The following is a 13029-nucleotide window of genomic DNA, read 5'->3' as shown; positions in this document are numbered from 1 at the left end:
CGTTTATGTGATGACTTCATGAAATGGGCCCCAGGTCGTGACAATAACAAAACATATCATAATGTGTTTACTGCAAGAAAAAAAGTCACAGGATGACACACCTGAAGGAGAAAATCATGAAAATGACTGAAATGAAAGAAAGTCAGTGGATTGATGAAAATGAAGCAAAAGTGAAGAAAGTTAGGGTAATTTTTGTCGTTTAGATGTCGCCACTGGGGACCTCCCAAGTAGGTTTTGTAAAATGTTTGTTTTATTATGATGTAATGTTGCAAAAGCTTGCTCCTTGCCTTAACTCGATAGACCTTGAGATGATGACGGAGAATTTCAAAAATGTTTCGGACCATTTCCAGAAAATGGGAGTGGTTATGTTTCAGTTTTACTAATAATTACTGCCACATTTATTTATTATTATGGACTCACTTTGAAACTGAGAGGTGTGATCTACTTTCATGAAGGGTATGAAATATTGTTACATTTATAATTTTGCTGTTCATTTTGCCAACCTATGAAAAAGAACAAAATGAATTACACTACACCAAGCCCAAAATGTTTATGTTCATTACGGTACTTATTGTTACTAGTCCTTCATTGCTGTCACTGCGATTCTCTTTATTACTAGTTGCATGATTACCTTATATTTCACAGACATAGGAAGAGAGAGTGAGAGAAAGTGGACTGAATTTGCTCTGAATAACTTATATCAACAGGTGAACACACATTCCCACTGGAATAGATAACTGGGTATGATGACTATAACTAAAAGTAGCCAATATGAAAGTTCAGTGCCTCGTGGAAATTTAGCATAATGTGTAGGTGCATGTGTTGCATATCTTGATTTGGAAAATAAATTGCATTTAGAATATGGATAATTCTAGCTTTAAAAAAAAAAGTTTAATGTATACATTAATGTATGAGTGAGGTGGGCCTATACGTATATGTGTGTGTTTGTGTGTGTGTGTGTGTGTGTGTGTGTGTGTGTGTGTGTGTGTGTGTGTGTGTGTGTGTGTGTGTGTGTGTGTGTGTGTGTGTGAGATGCCAAACTGCTTTAGATGCTCTTTTGTCAAATGAATAATACACTGTACAGTAGGCCTACACTACTTGATTTACAGCTAGGTAATGAAAATATGTTATTCATTTTTTTTTTTAATTTCATTGCATTCAAAGAAGTAATTAAAAAGTAGTGTTTATTGCATGGGAAATACAATTTGTTTAAAAGCATTCAAATCTTCAATGTCATGCTGTTGTCTACATTATGCTGTCAGTGCTGCTTGAAAGTAATGCATTCATCAGTGACAGGGGTAGGCCCTACAGTATGTGAGTATACATGTACTTGTATGTGCCTTTATTGAGCACCCAACAGAATGGATTTGGCACAATATAAGTTACGAAATACTATTTTTACTATGTTTTAAACAAAAGCAATGGATATATAAAAAAACAACTACTGGAATATACTGGTATTCTCTTACCCAATTCAAAATAAATATAGCAAGGACAGGATGGCACACTTGTAATTAACAAACAACATTTTTTTTTTTTCAAATGATACTTATTCACTTCCAATCAAATAATACAAGAAACATCAATTCAATACTGTACGACATGAGATGATGATTCTTTTAAAAATAACTGAAATAACTATACATTTTCATTTTTCAATATGATAATAGAAATGGCAATAATACAACACCAAGATGCCTACGGGTGGGTGGGGGAGGGGAGGGATGAGAGTTATCATCTTGTAACAATTAAAACACTCTCATTTCAAATGAAAATCCAATTTATTTCTCTTAATGGAGATCTTTTCTTCTTTTCTTCCTCACAAATAATTCACAATACACTCCTCAAATCTACCAATGACGGTAATCTTGCAACCTTATATTAGCTTACATGATTATAATAAATTTCATTATCAAAAGAAAATACAGTAACAGTATATGCCCATACCTCCTATCCAAACACGCACACACACACATACTAATTAGCAATTTACAGACGATGAATAATAATTCCCGCAGGAGGAAAAAAAAGTGGGGAGAAAGAGAAAGAGAAGGAGAGAGAGAGAGAGAGAGAGAGGAAAAAAAAAATTAAAAAACTTGCGCCCAATGTGGGGCTCGAACCCACGACCCTGGGATTAAGAGTCCCATGCTCTACCGACTGAGCTAACCGGGCTACACAGTATTGGTGGTTGAATAAGAATTTATGAACTTCAGTTAAAAGAATTTGACTCGGACACTTACAAAATATAGCTAAATTCATTATTATGCATCTTTGTCATTTCTTTTTCAAGCAAGTATGAGCGCTCAAATATCCATGGTATGATGTTTACAACGACATAACTATCTGTTGTGCCGTGCATAGTCCCACATATGCATATAGCAGTGACGTTGACTAGGTCATGAAAGCTGAAACCGCGCGACGCGTACGTGTTTTGCGTAATGTGTGAGGGTATAGAGCTACTTGAACATTTGATCATGCCTATTTTGCTTTTTACGGCAGTGAAATTTGGGGTTTTGAAGACCTCGCCCAAATTGAAACTTTCTTTTGTAGATATTGTAAGGAACTTCTTGGATTGGATTACATAAGCGAACTCCGAATTGTATGGTTTACAGGGAAATAGGTAAAGATAGATTACAAAAAACAGTAACCCTTCGGATGTTAATGTTTTGGTTTAAACTTGTTAACAGTAATATGTCAAGGATAGCGCATGTTTTGTATAATTTTCAATATATTTTATCGGCGAGGCAAGAAAATTCGATGACATGGGTAATTAGGATAAAAGAAATGTTTAACAACTTAGGTCTAACTGCAATTTGGAACAGCCAAGTATCACATCTCACTTTAGCTGGCTTCAAAAATTTAGTTAGTACCAGATTAAATGATATTTATAAACAAGAGTGGCATAGTAATGTAGACAAAAATTCTCAATGTTTAAATTATCGAATTTTGAGCAGGATCTTCATTTTGAGAAGTATTTTCGACACTAATGATTCACAGGCAAAAATTCTATGTAAATTCCGTTGCGCTAATCATAAACTGCCAATTGTTTCTGGAAGATACAACTAGTCACATTCCAAGAAACGAACGATTTTGTACCCATTGTAGATGAAGAGAAAATTGGCGATGAATTTCACTACCTTTTTCAGTGTAGACTCTTTAATGAACAACGAAAGAAATACTTTTAAAAATATTGCTAGAAATACCCAAACACTATATGAAGATGGATCAATTATTTAATTGTCAAAAGGAAACAGTCCTAACAAAGTTTTGTAATTATATAATGACACATGTTTAGATTATTAGTATTTTTTATCCTTTTTGCAAATACTACATGCCTTTTTTTACAGGCTGTGCCTTCTTTACAATTGATATATAACTTATTTGTCTTTTCACTCTCTCCTCCTTTTTTCTTCCATCTCTCTACTTCTTTTTCTTCTCGTTCCCGTCTCCATATTTCCTTCATTCTTGTTCACTTAGCGTATGAATTCATTTCCGTATGTCTTTGCGTTTTTCTTTTTTCTGTTTCTATTTTTTCTTTTTTTTTTCCTGAACCAAAAGTCACTCGTATATCTTTTGTTAATTCACCAGTCTTGTGTCCTTCTCACTCTCCCTCTTCACCTCCATATCCCTTCTCTCTCTCTCTCCTCTCTCTCTCTCTCTCGTCATATTTCCCTTTCTTTGTTTTGTTTTTGTTTTGTTTTTGTTTCACCATATATCGTGTATATATTGTATATTTCTGTAGATGTTTTCATTTTTCATCAATCGCATTTCATTCTTTTTTTTATAGTTGTTTTGTACACTTTTCAGAGTTATTTGCAATTATTATTTATTTATTGATATCATAATGTGCTACATTAGTATATGTTTTTCATTGGACTCCGATACCCAGAGTTTGGGTTGTGAGTAAATAAACTTTCAACTTTGTTACAAGTGCGCGATAAACATGTTGCTCGTGGGGTGGGGGAGAGGAGACAAATTGTCTGCTGCCCTCAACGAACCCGGAGGGCAGCAGACAATTTGTGGCACTGGGCGCAGCCATAAGCTCATTTTGAGGTGTCTTTTATTAGCCGACCCCCCCCCCCCCTCCTCTCCCCCACCCCACGGGCAACATGTTTATCGCGCACATGTAACAAAGGTTGGCGCACTAAGCAAGCATTCGCGCACTCAGTACGAGACGCCTATTGGCCAAAACGACCATGCATCAGTTTTTCATTCCGCGCGCGGAAGGGGGTGGGGAATAGGGGAGGGGGGGGGGGCGGGTCGGCTTAGACACCGCGTTAATGGCGCTGCCCATGCCAAAAATACACATAGCGCGTCACAGAATCGGTCTATACCACAGAACTCTTCTGTGGTCTATACTAAAGAATACTAGGGGCCCGTTGCATAAAACTTACCGTTGAATTTCAATGGTAACTACCGTCAAAATTAGGCGTCACAGCCAATCAGCATCAAGGATTACAAAATTTACCGCTAATTTGAAGACTTACCGCTAGAAAGGAGCGGTAAGTCCAGCGGTAAGGGTTTTATGCAACAGGGCCCAGAGCGCGGACTGCGTGTGGCGCGCGTACGCAGTGCTCGTGTGCGGAGTTGAAAAGGCCGCGCGCCATCTTTGTCCGGGCAGCGTTTTTTTTTTGTTTTTTTTTTGTTTTTTGTTTTTTGTTTTTTTTTTAGACGGCACAGATTGGGGCATGGCGCGTATTAAACCTATGGGAAACACGTTGGGTTAGGGTTAGGGTTTAGGGTTAGGGTTAGGGTTAGGGTTAGGGTTAGGGTCCCCAATCTGTGCCGTCTAAAAAAAACACGCGTCCGGGCAAGGAGCTTCATGGTCCGGGCAGCGCAGTAGTAGTGGGACACGTAAACACGTATTCACACTAGCGCTCAAACACTTGTATTTATACGCATTTCAGCAAGAAGATGAGGGGGTCGGAGATGAGATAAGGAAACAACTCAAAAGTTTAAGCTGCTAGCAATCTCTTATTATGAATGGTAAAGAAAATGAAAATTAAACAAAATTTTACCTTATTCTCCACGAGGTAATACTTTCAAGCCGACCAACACGACCATGGTTAATGCAATATAAAGGGTTCTCTTGATCTCCAGACAACCGGGTGACCCTTTGTGATATATAATTACCGCAATTACATCAAACTTTCCTAAGCTGCGTCAGTCTTTGTACTGTGAAATAAATTAATTCACATTGTCTGGGATGGTTTGCTGCTCTAAAACAAGTTCCTTAGTGTTTGCAATTAATAATCGTACCTGATTATTCCCCATTGCCACAACATATCCTTGGTCAGTAAAGGTCGCTTGGACGCTTGGTTGTTTTTTACATACCTACTGCTTTCAGTGAACAAACAGCCATAGGCCTAATGATGCAAAACAGTTTTCAGAAAGCTGGTTTCCATGATATCATCTTCTTGCGACAGGTCTTGCTCCGAGAAGTGTTCACTTAAAAGTCTATAGAATACTGTGTATCTTACAGGGGACATGACTTCAGTCTGCGTGATGGATTTGCTTGATGAGTTCATTCGAAGTTTTCATTGGGCCAACTGTTGAAAGTGTTCTCCTGGGAGGAAAGCCGCCAAAGGGGAACACTTAATTAAACGTTGTCCCATTTTGAAATCATTTTTAAAAGTACGTGTAGGCATATTGGTTCCATGACACATGCTCCAGTTTGAAATGCTAATGTTGAAGCTTACATAAACCCTAACCCAAACCCTAACCCTAATCCTAATCCTCACCCTGCCCTGAATCAAAAGCCCAATCAGACCCATGATGCTAACTCTATTTTCAGAGAGATATCAATGCCGGAGCACATTTATGTCGTGTCATCAGGCATATTATTTGGTATGCTAGCTTTTTTCACACTATATCACCATAGTAAAATTAACTGCTGGTATAGCAAAGGGTGAGTTTTTTTTTTTTTTTTTTTTTGGGGGGGGGGGGGGGGGCTCAAGGGCCAAATAGGGCACTCAGAATAGAGCACTTTTTAAAAGTAAAAAGGGTAGTTTTTGGGTGGTTTTTTTTGTGTGTGTGGAAAGGAGGCACTTGAAATGCCCCCCCCCCCCCGTTCCGCCGACCTTGCATATTATAGTTATGTATTAGCTATAACTTCGTAGCACTAGATCGAGAATGGCTATAGGGAGGGCGGAGTGCCCCTGACGAATTTTGCAAGACCTTTTCTTTTTCTTTTTTTTTGTCTTGAATCAATCTGTATAAGTAAATAAAGTAACGCAATTAATCATTGATATCAGTTATTTATCAACAAAATAGTCGAGCGAAAATCATTATGGAAAAATGCAGGCTTTACGTGAGCGGATCAAGAATTTAATTTGTAAAAGAGGGAGCCCTTTCACCATGTTCACCCGAATCCCAAACCCAACCAGGCTTGTGTGTGTGTGTGTGTGTGTGTGTAGGGGGGGGGGGGGGGGGGGGAGTTACCCATTCACACTTTAAACTTTTATTTTTTCTGTGATATAATTTTACTATTTGGTTGCCATAAAAAGAGGGGGTTGGAGAAAGTGCCAATTAGTCACCCCATCGTTATTCTATACAAGATGCAATTCACTATCTTTATATTTTTTATACTTTTATATGCATGTATAATTTTTTCATCGATACAGTGATTAACTAGAATTATCACTGACGCCCCCAATTGCTTTATAGTATGTGATGTCATGAGGGCAATGACGTTAAAGTTTGTGCACTTGTCGAATTGGAAACAGAATAATTTTAGTTTACTGTACAATTACAGAGTTGACACTGAGTTCCACAAGGATTGGGTAAAAAGTGTGGTTACCATGGCAACGCATTGTCTGATACAAACACAAGGGACATTTTGCATAACTACACTGCAAAAAGTCCGGTGTTAAATAGTGAACACCGAGCTGGTGTTAAATTTTCGGTGCTCATTTATGGTGTTAAATTAACACCTCCGGGTGTCATTTCCAAATTTTAAACTGTTTTTTGAAGAGTTTCTTTGTAACTGCACTTCTTGTTGATTTTTGATTTAAACAAGACGATCAAGAATTTTACATTAAAATACTAGATTTTTGAAAAAATGTGAAAATAAATTTACACCAAAGTAACACCAGCTGGTGTGGTCTCTTATTGAAGCTGGACGGGTGTTAAACCATTGATATTAATACCAACAAATATCAAATCAACACCATGTGGTGTCATTTTAGAATTAACACCAGTACAGTGTCAAAATAACACCAGGTACAGTGTCAAATTAACACCACGAAGTGTCAGGTGAACACTTTTCAACACCATCACAGTGCATTTTTAACACCTGTGGGTGTGGTCCTTTATTGAAGTTTGATCGGTGTTAGATTTAACACCCGTGGTGTTAAATCTAACACCGATGTTTTTACAGTGTACACTTAACGACCATCATACACATCAAATTTGACCTTCATAGCTTGAATGGTTTATTTTGACCAAAAAAAAAAAATGAGTGGTTACCGTGGCAACACATTTTCCTTATACTAACACATTGGTGTCTTGCAAAACTACACTTCTAGATCATGATACATACTAAATTTGACTTTAATTGCTTGAATGATGGAAAAGTTATTCGATCTGCAAGGTTTTGGTAAAATTGTGGTTACCATGGCAACGGTTCGTGTGACAAACACAAAATTATGTGTTCCACATCTATACCTCAGGGACAAAATGCCTACCAAATTTGGTTTCAATTGCTTGAAAACTGTGGAAGAAGTTCACTCCACAGGATTAAATTGTAAAAAAGAAATGCGGTTACCATGGCAACACATTGTCCGATACAAATACAAAGGACATTACTATTTTTGCAAAACTACACTTAAAGATAATCATACACACCAAATTTCACCTTCATAGATTAAATGGTTCAATTTGATATAAAAATGAGTGGTTACAACACATTTTTCTTTATATTTACACATTGATGTCTTGCATAACTACACCTCCCGATCATCATACATACTAAATTTGACCTTAATTGCTTGAATGATGTGGAAGTTATTCAATCCACAAGGTTTTGGTAAAATTATGATTACCAAGGCAACGCTTTGTCCGACAAACACAAAAATTGTGTTCCACATCTTTGCCTCAAGGCCATAATGCCTACCAAATTTGATTTCAGTTGCTTCAAAACTGTGGAAGTTGTTCACTCCACAGGATTTCGAAGAAAACATGCGGTTACCATGGCAATGCTTTGTCAACTACAAACACAAAGAGTGTCTTGCATAACTACACCTATAGATCATCATAGATACCAATTTTGAAATTGAATGCTTAAATACTATGGAAGTAGTTCCTAGCTCCACAAGGTTTTGGTAAAATTGTGGTTACCATGGCAACGCATTGTCCTACAAACACACAAAAAAACATGTCTTGCACATCTATACCTCAATATCATCATTTACTCTAAGTTTCATTCAAATTGCTTCAAAACTGTAGAAGGAGTTCGCGACGCAAGATTTTGCAACAGACCCCGCTCCACAGAACTCTGTAGAGTTCTGTGCCCCGCTCCATCCAAATTTGCCCGGACCAAAGTGGCGAACGCCTCCTTCTATCGGTCACAGGGATTTTACGGAGTCCGCCCTCTAGTGTTCTTGGTATATATCTCTATGGTAGCGATCGTACCGCACGCCGACGGCGACGTAACGTTAGACGTCTTGCAAGCGACTAAAGAGGTTCGATAGAACCTCTTTGCTTGCAACCACCAAAGAGTATAGAAGCTAGCGCTAGCTTCTTCGCAACCACCACAGAACTCTGCAGCCGGCCAGTCATGGGAGATACTCGCCTAGCGCCTTAATACTTTTGTAGCTACTCGCCTACTAGTACCTCTTGATACAATACAATACAATACAATAATTATTAGTATTTCTATAGCGCTCTTACAAATAGTACATATGTATCACAGCGCTTCACAAATCCATCTTTCACTCGGGAGGTAGGAGAAAAGAAAGATAGAAAAAAATACAACAAACAAGGAGAGAAAGAAAAAGAAAGTACATAATGAATCAATCAGTTATTGAAAAGGAAAGTCTTCAACGACTTCTGGAAAACTGACAGAGATGGTGATTCCCTGATACTTTTAGGGAGCTGATTCCACAGGCGTGGGGCAGCTGCCGAGAAGGATCTGTCTCCTGTCCGAGTGAGAGTCCTAGGAACAGACAGCCGGGTTGGGTCTTGGCCTGACCGCATTCCTTGTCTTTTAGATTGGTGACGTGAAAGTAGACTCAGGAGGTAAGATGAAGCACAATTCTGAAGGCATTTGTACGTGATTGACAGGATTTTGTAAATGATTCGCTTTTGCCAGTGTAAAGAGGAGAGGCATGGTCACGCTTCTTGGCTAGAAAAACCAGCTTTGCAGCACGGTTTTGAGCACGTTGAAGGCGCTGGACATTACTTGAAGAAGTACCTGACAGCATGGAGTTTGCATAGTCTATTATTGAGGTAACGAGAGCTCTCACAGCATGCTCACAAGCTTTCTGATCGAGGAAAGGCCTGATACGTGCAATATTTGAGAGATGAAAATGAAGCGAACTGCTTAGAGAAGAAACGTGGTGATTCAGCTTCATGGAGGAGTCAATTTCGACACCCAGGCTTCTAACTGAACTTGATGGATAAATGACGACATTACCAACAGTCAGGGTGACATCAGATATCAAGGGATGGAACCGCGGATTAGCAACAGCAAGGAATTCAGTTTTGTCACAGTTCAGTTTCAACAGATTATCCTCCATCCACAGCTGTAGGTCCCTGACACATGTATGCAGATAATGTGGTGAGAGCAAGTTCAATTGCCTGACTGTCCTTCGGGTCTGCAGAGGTGTAGAGTTGCACGTCGTCAGCATAGCTATGATGCTGTATGCCCTCATGGTGACTGATGATGTCAGCTATGGGTTGAGTATATAGACTGAAAAGTTGCGGGCCTAGTACGGAACCTTGAGGAACTCCGAAAGCAAGAGACATTGGTTCCGAAAGCTCACCTGTAACCTTCAACCTGAAGCTGCGGTCGGAGAGGTAAGAGGTGAACCAAGCTTTCACACTCCCGGAGATGCCAAAGTTGCTCGTTAAGCGAGCCAGCATAATATCATGGTCAATACAGTCAATAATGCGGCAGACAGGTCTAAGAAGACGATGAAGGTAACGAGCTTGTTGTCCAGTGATCTGAAGATGTCGTCTTGTACCTTCAAGAGAGCAGTCTCAGTACTATGCCAACGTCGGTAAGCTGACTGGTTCTCAACATAGAGATCATTCGTATCCAGGTAGTTGGAGACTTGAGACAAAGCAGCTTTCTCAATTATCTTTGAAAGAAATGAGAGATTGGAGACTGGTCTGTAGTTTTTCAAGTTATCACGATTTAGGTTTGGTTTCTTGATCAGAGGAGTCACCACAGCTTCCTTCAACGACGATGGGAAGACGCCACTACTGAGTGATGTGTCAACAATTGATGCAATGTAGGGGAGAAAAGTGTTGATGGTCTCCATTAGCAGCCACGTAGGCAGTGGGTCTAGCAAACATGACTTATTAGGCGCAGAGTGAATTAATTTGTACACCTCCTGGGCTGTGATGGCATCAAAATCTGCCAGCTCGGCTCCAGATGTATCCACAATCGATTCACTTGAACAGACGTCAGTATGCGATTCCTCGTTCCTAAGTTGGAGATTTTCTCTAATCTTTTCCACTTTCTTTACAAAGAATGTGGCAAATCTGTCAGGCAATGATGTACATGTAGATGGCATGTCTGCAGGTAGGATTGCTGGTGAGCTATTCAAGAGTGTGTTCAGGACACGAAACACGTTCTTCACATCTGCACTTTTCAACTTTTCTCTGTAATACTTTGATTTCTCCTTGTGAATGAGACAACAAACGGCATGAATCTGAGTTAGGTACTGATGGCGGCTCTCAGGTGTTTGTAACTTTCTCCAGCGCCTTTCGAGTTTTCGCCGTGAGCGTCTCGCTTGGTGAATTTCATTCGTATACCAAGGTGGATGAAGGCAAAAACGATGAACACGCTTGGTGGACGGACAATGTTTGTTGAGCACATCCAGAATGGTACTGTGGTAGAATGCAACCTGATCATCAACATCACCGTCGAAAGGAAAGTCATGAAACACTTCACTGATGTCAGTGATGAAGGAACCCTTGTCTAAGTTTCGAAAGTTTCTGCAATGCGATGTTGCATCATGTTGCTTAGGTTTAGCTTGACCGAAAGATCGGTCTGTATCTGTCCGTCGGGGAATGTTCCGCGGAGACTACGTCTGGCTTCACGGGATCCCCTCCGTATACAGACCGAAGTCAATGATGCCAGCTCCTGTGTGGCAGTAGCGCACAGATCAAACGTTACGATTAACCAAATTTCAGGCAGCTATTTTACATTCAAACAAGTTTGACATGACATGACACATTATGCAGCAATATTTGGGGTTAATTTCTCACATTGTGCAATCGAAATACTCACAGTTACTCGGTTATAACGCAGAAATTTTATCGATATCGCAACATCGCCGTTCGCAAGCAGTAAGTCGCCATTTTTAATCTGTAAGCCATTGAAAGCCAACACATGCGAGGTACGTGTTTTAGTAAAACAAACTCGTAGAAGCTACCTCGCATATGATTGGCTAAGAGATTCATAGTGTGTGTTTCTGCAGTTTGAACGTGACGACGCGACAGGCTGTGTTTTACGTTGAAAATTCTACTAAAATATTGGATTATTCATTAATCTGGTGAGTGTAGTCTATTCTTGAATAGTTGATTTAACTATTCAAGCTTAAATTTGCCGACCCAGGGCCGTGAATTAGACGCAATCGAGAAGGGTGAGGTACCTCACCCAATTTTCCATAGAGACAGTGGCTAAGAACATCCACACAGCAATGGGTACTACCACCTTCCGTCTGTCTACGGAGGACAGCGTTAATGGCAAAATATAAAAGAGTCCTCCGGACAGACGGATCTCTCTGTCTAAGGTTTAGCTGCATCAATAGTACAGCTAATGATGAAATGATCCGAGCACAGTTTATCACAAGCTCGACAGTCGACCACAGGTGACTCATCCAGCCTGGAGATTACGAGATCAAGAGTGTGGCCTAATTTGTGTGTTGCAGTAGTGACATGCTGCTGCAGACCTGCTTCCTCAATGATTTCCAAGAAACATGCTACATCCGGCTTACGAGGGGTATCTACGTGCATGTTGAAATCACCCAAGATATGAAGCTTCCAGGAATACGTAGTCAGCTCACAAACAAGTTCCCCAAACTCCTGAAGAAACTCCTTTGTCTTCAAACCATTCCTCATGGAGGGTGGGGGTCTGTAGATGACAACATAACATATTGACCGTGAGGGGTTGGTAACAGCAGCTAGTTCAAAGGTGTCGTGGGAAGACAGGATGTTGATGTTTGCAGTGGACAAGTTCAATGCAGTTTTGTAGATGACTGCTATCCTACCATGAGGGTCATTCCTACCACGGGCCACATTTAAGAATGTATAACCCGCTGGTGTGCACTCATCAATGACAACCGGATCAACACTATGCAACCAGGTTTCCGTAAGGAACATGATATCCACATTGCTATCAATAACATGTTCAAGCAGGAGGTTAGTCTTGTTCCTCACCGAATTGCAGTTCCATTATAACATTGAACATTCAGTTTACAATCATGTTCCTAAGGTACATTCACAATGTTACTCAGATTTCTGCCATTGTCATTACGTACCTCATAGCGCCAAATCCTATCGGTGAGATTCGATGCCGTGTATACACGAATCTGTCTCTGTTTTCGCCTTCCACCACGCTTGCCACGATGCTTCCTGCATCTTCTCTGATGACCAGCACTGTCTTTTGATTTCAAGAGAAGATTAACAGGTGCCTGCATGAGTATGTCAACCTCTCTGCTATGAGGATTCAGGTGTAGAAGAAAATATCTATCGTAAATAAGTCGTATACTGTCCTGTGCAGTAACAGCCATTTTGAATTCAGTGTCCAATTCTGAAGAAGGCAGCGTTAAGGCCAAGGCAGTAAGAACAATGAGAACA

General features: G+C 39.9%; 1 protein-coding gene and 1 non-coding gene across 2 annotated transcripts; both read right to left on the bottom strand.

Moving 5' to 3' along the window:
• Nucleotides 1-2099: 2099 nt before the first annotated feature.
• Trnak-cuu (transfer RNA lysine (anticodon CUU)) lies at nt 2100-2172 on the bottom strand. Its single transcript has one exon. It is a non-coding gene; the product is annotated as a tRNA-Lys (tRNA).
• Nucleotides 2173-9085: 6913 nt separating this feature from the next.
• Nucleotides 9086-12552, bottom strand: LOC139731768 (uncharacterized). Its single transcript, XM_071642648.1, has 3 exons — nt 12067-12552; nt 10101-10847; nt 9086-9154 (listed from the first exon to the last, which is right to left on the bottom strand). The coding sequence occupies exons 1-3, from the start codon at nt 12550-12552 to the stop codon at nt 9086-9088; spliced, it is 1302 nt and encodes a 433-aa protein (XP_071498749.1).
• Between the last annotated feature and the right edge of the window lie 477 nt (nt 12553-13029).

This window comes from Diadema antillarum, unplaced genomic scaffold (genome assembly GCF_040938485.1).
Source record: "Diadema antillarum isolate AM-2024a unplaced genomic scaffold, OU_Dant_1.0 seq00000384_RagTag, whole genome shotgun sequence".
NCBI lineage: Eukaryota > Metazoa > Echinodermata > Echinoidea > Diadematoida > Diadematidae > Diadema > Diadema antillarum.
The sequence above is the reverse complement of the archived record's forward strand: the minus strand, read 5'-3'. Positions and strand labels throughout refer to the sequence as shown.

Bases quoted from the DNA above. Each gene is read 5' to 3' on its own strand.
- LOC139731768 (XM_071642648.1), bottom strand. From the start codon at position 12,552: ATGTTCCTTACGGAAACCTGGTTGCATAGTGTTGATCCGGTTGTCATT. The intron at 10,848-12,066 runs GTAATCTCCAGG...CTCATTCACAAG, and splicing joins TAGGCCACACTCTTGATCTC to GAGAAATCAAAGTATTACAG. The intron at 9,155-10,100 runs GTATTGACCATG...GTCTGTTCCTAG, and splicing joins TGTCTGCCGCATTATTGACT to GACTCTCACTCGGACAGGAG.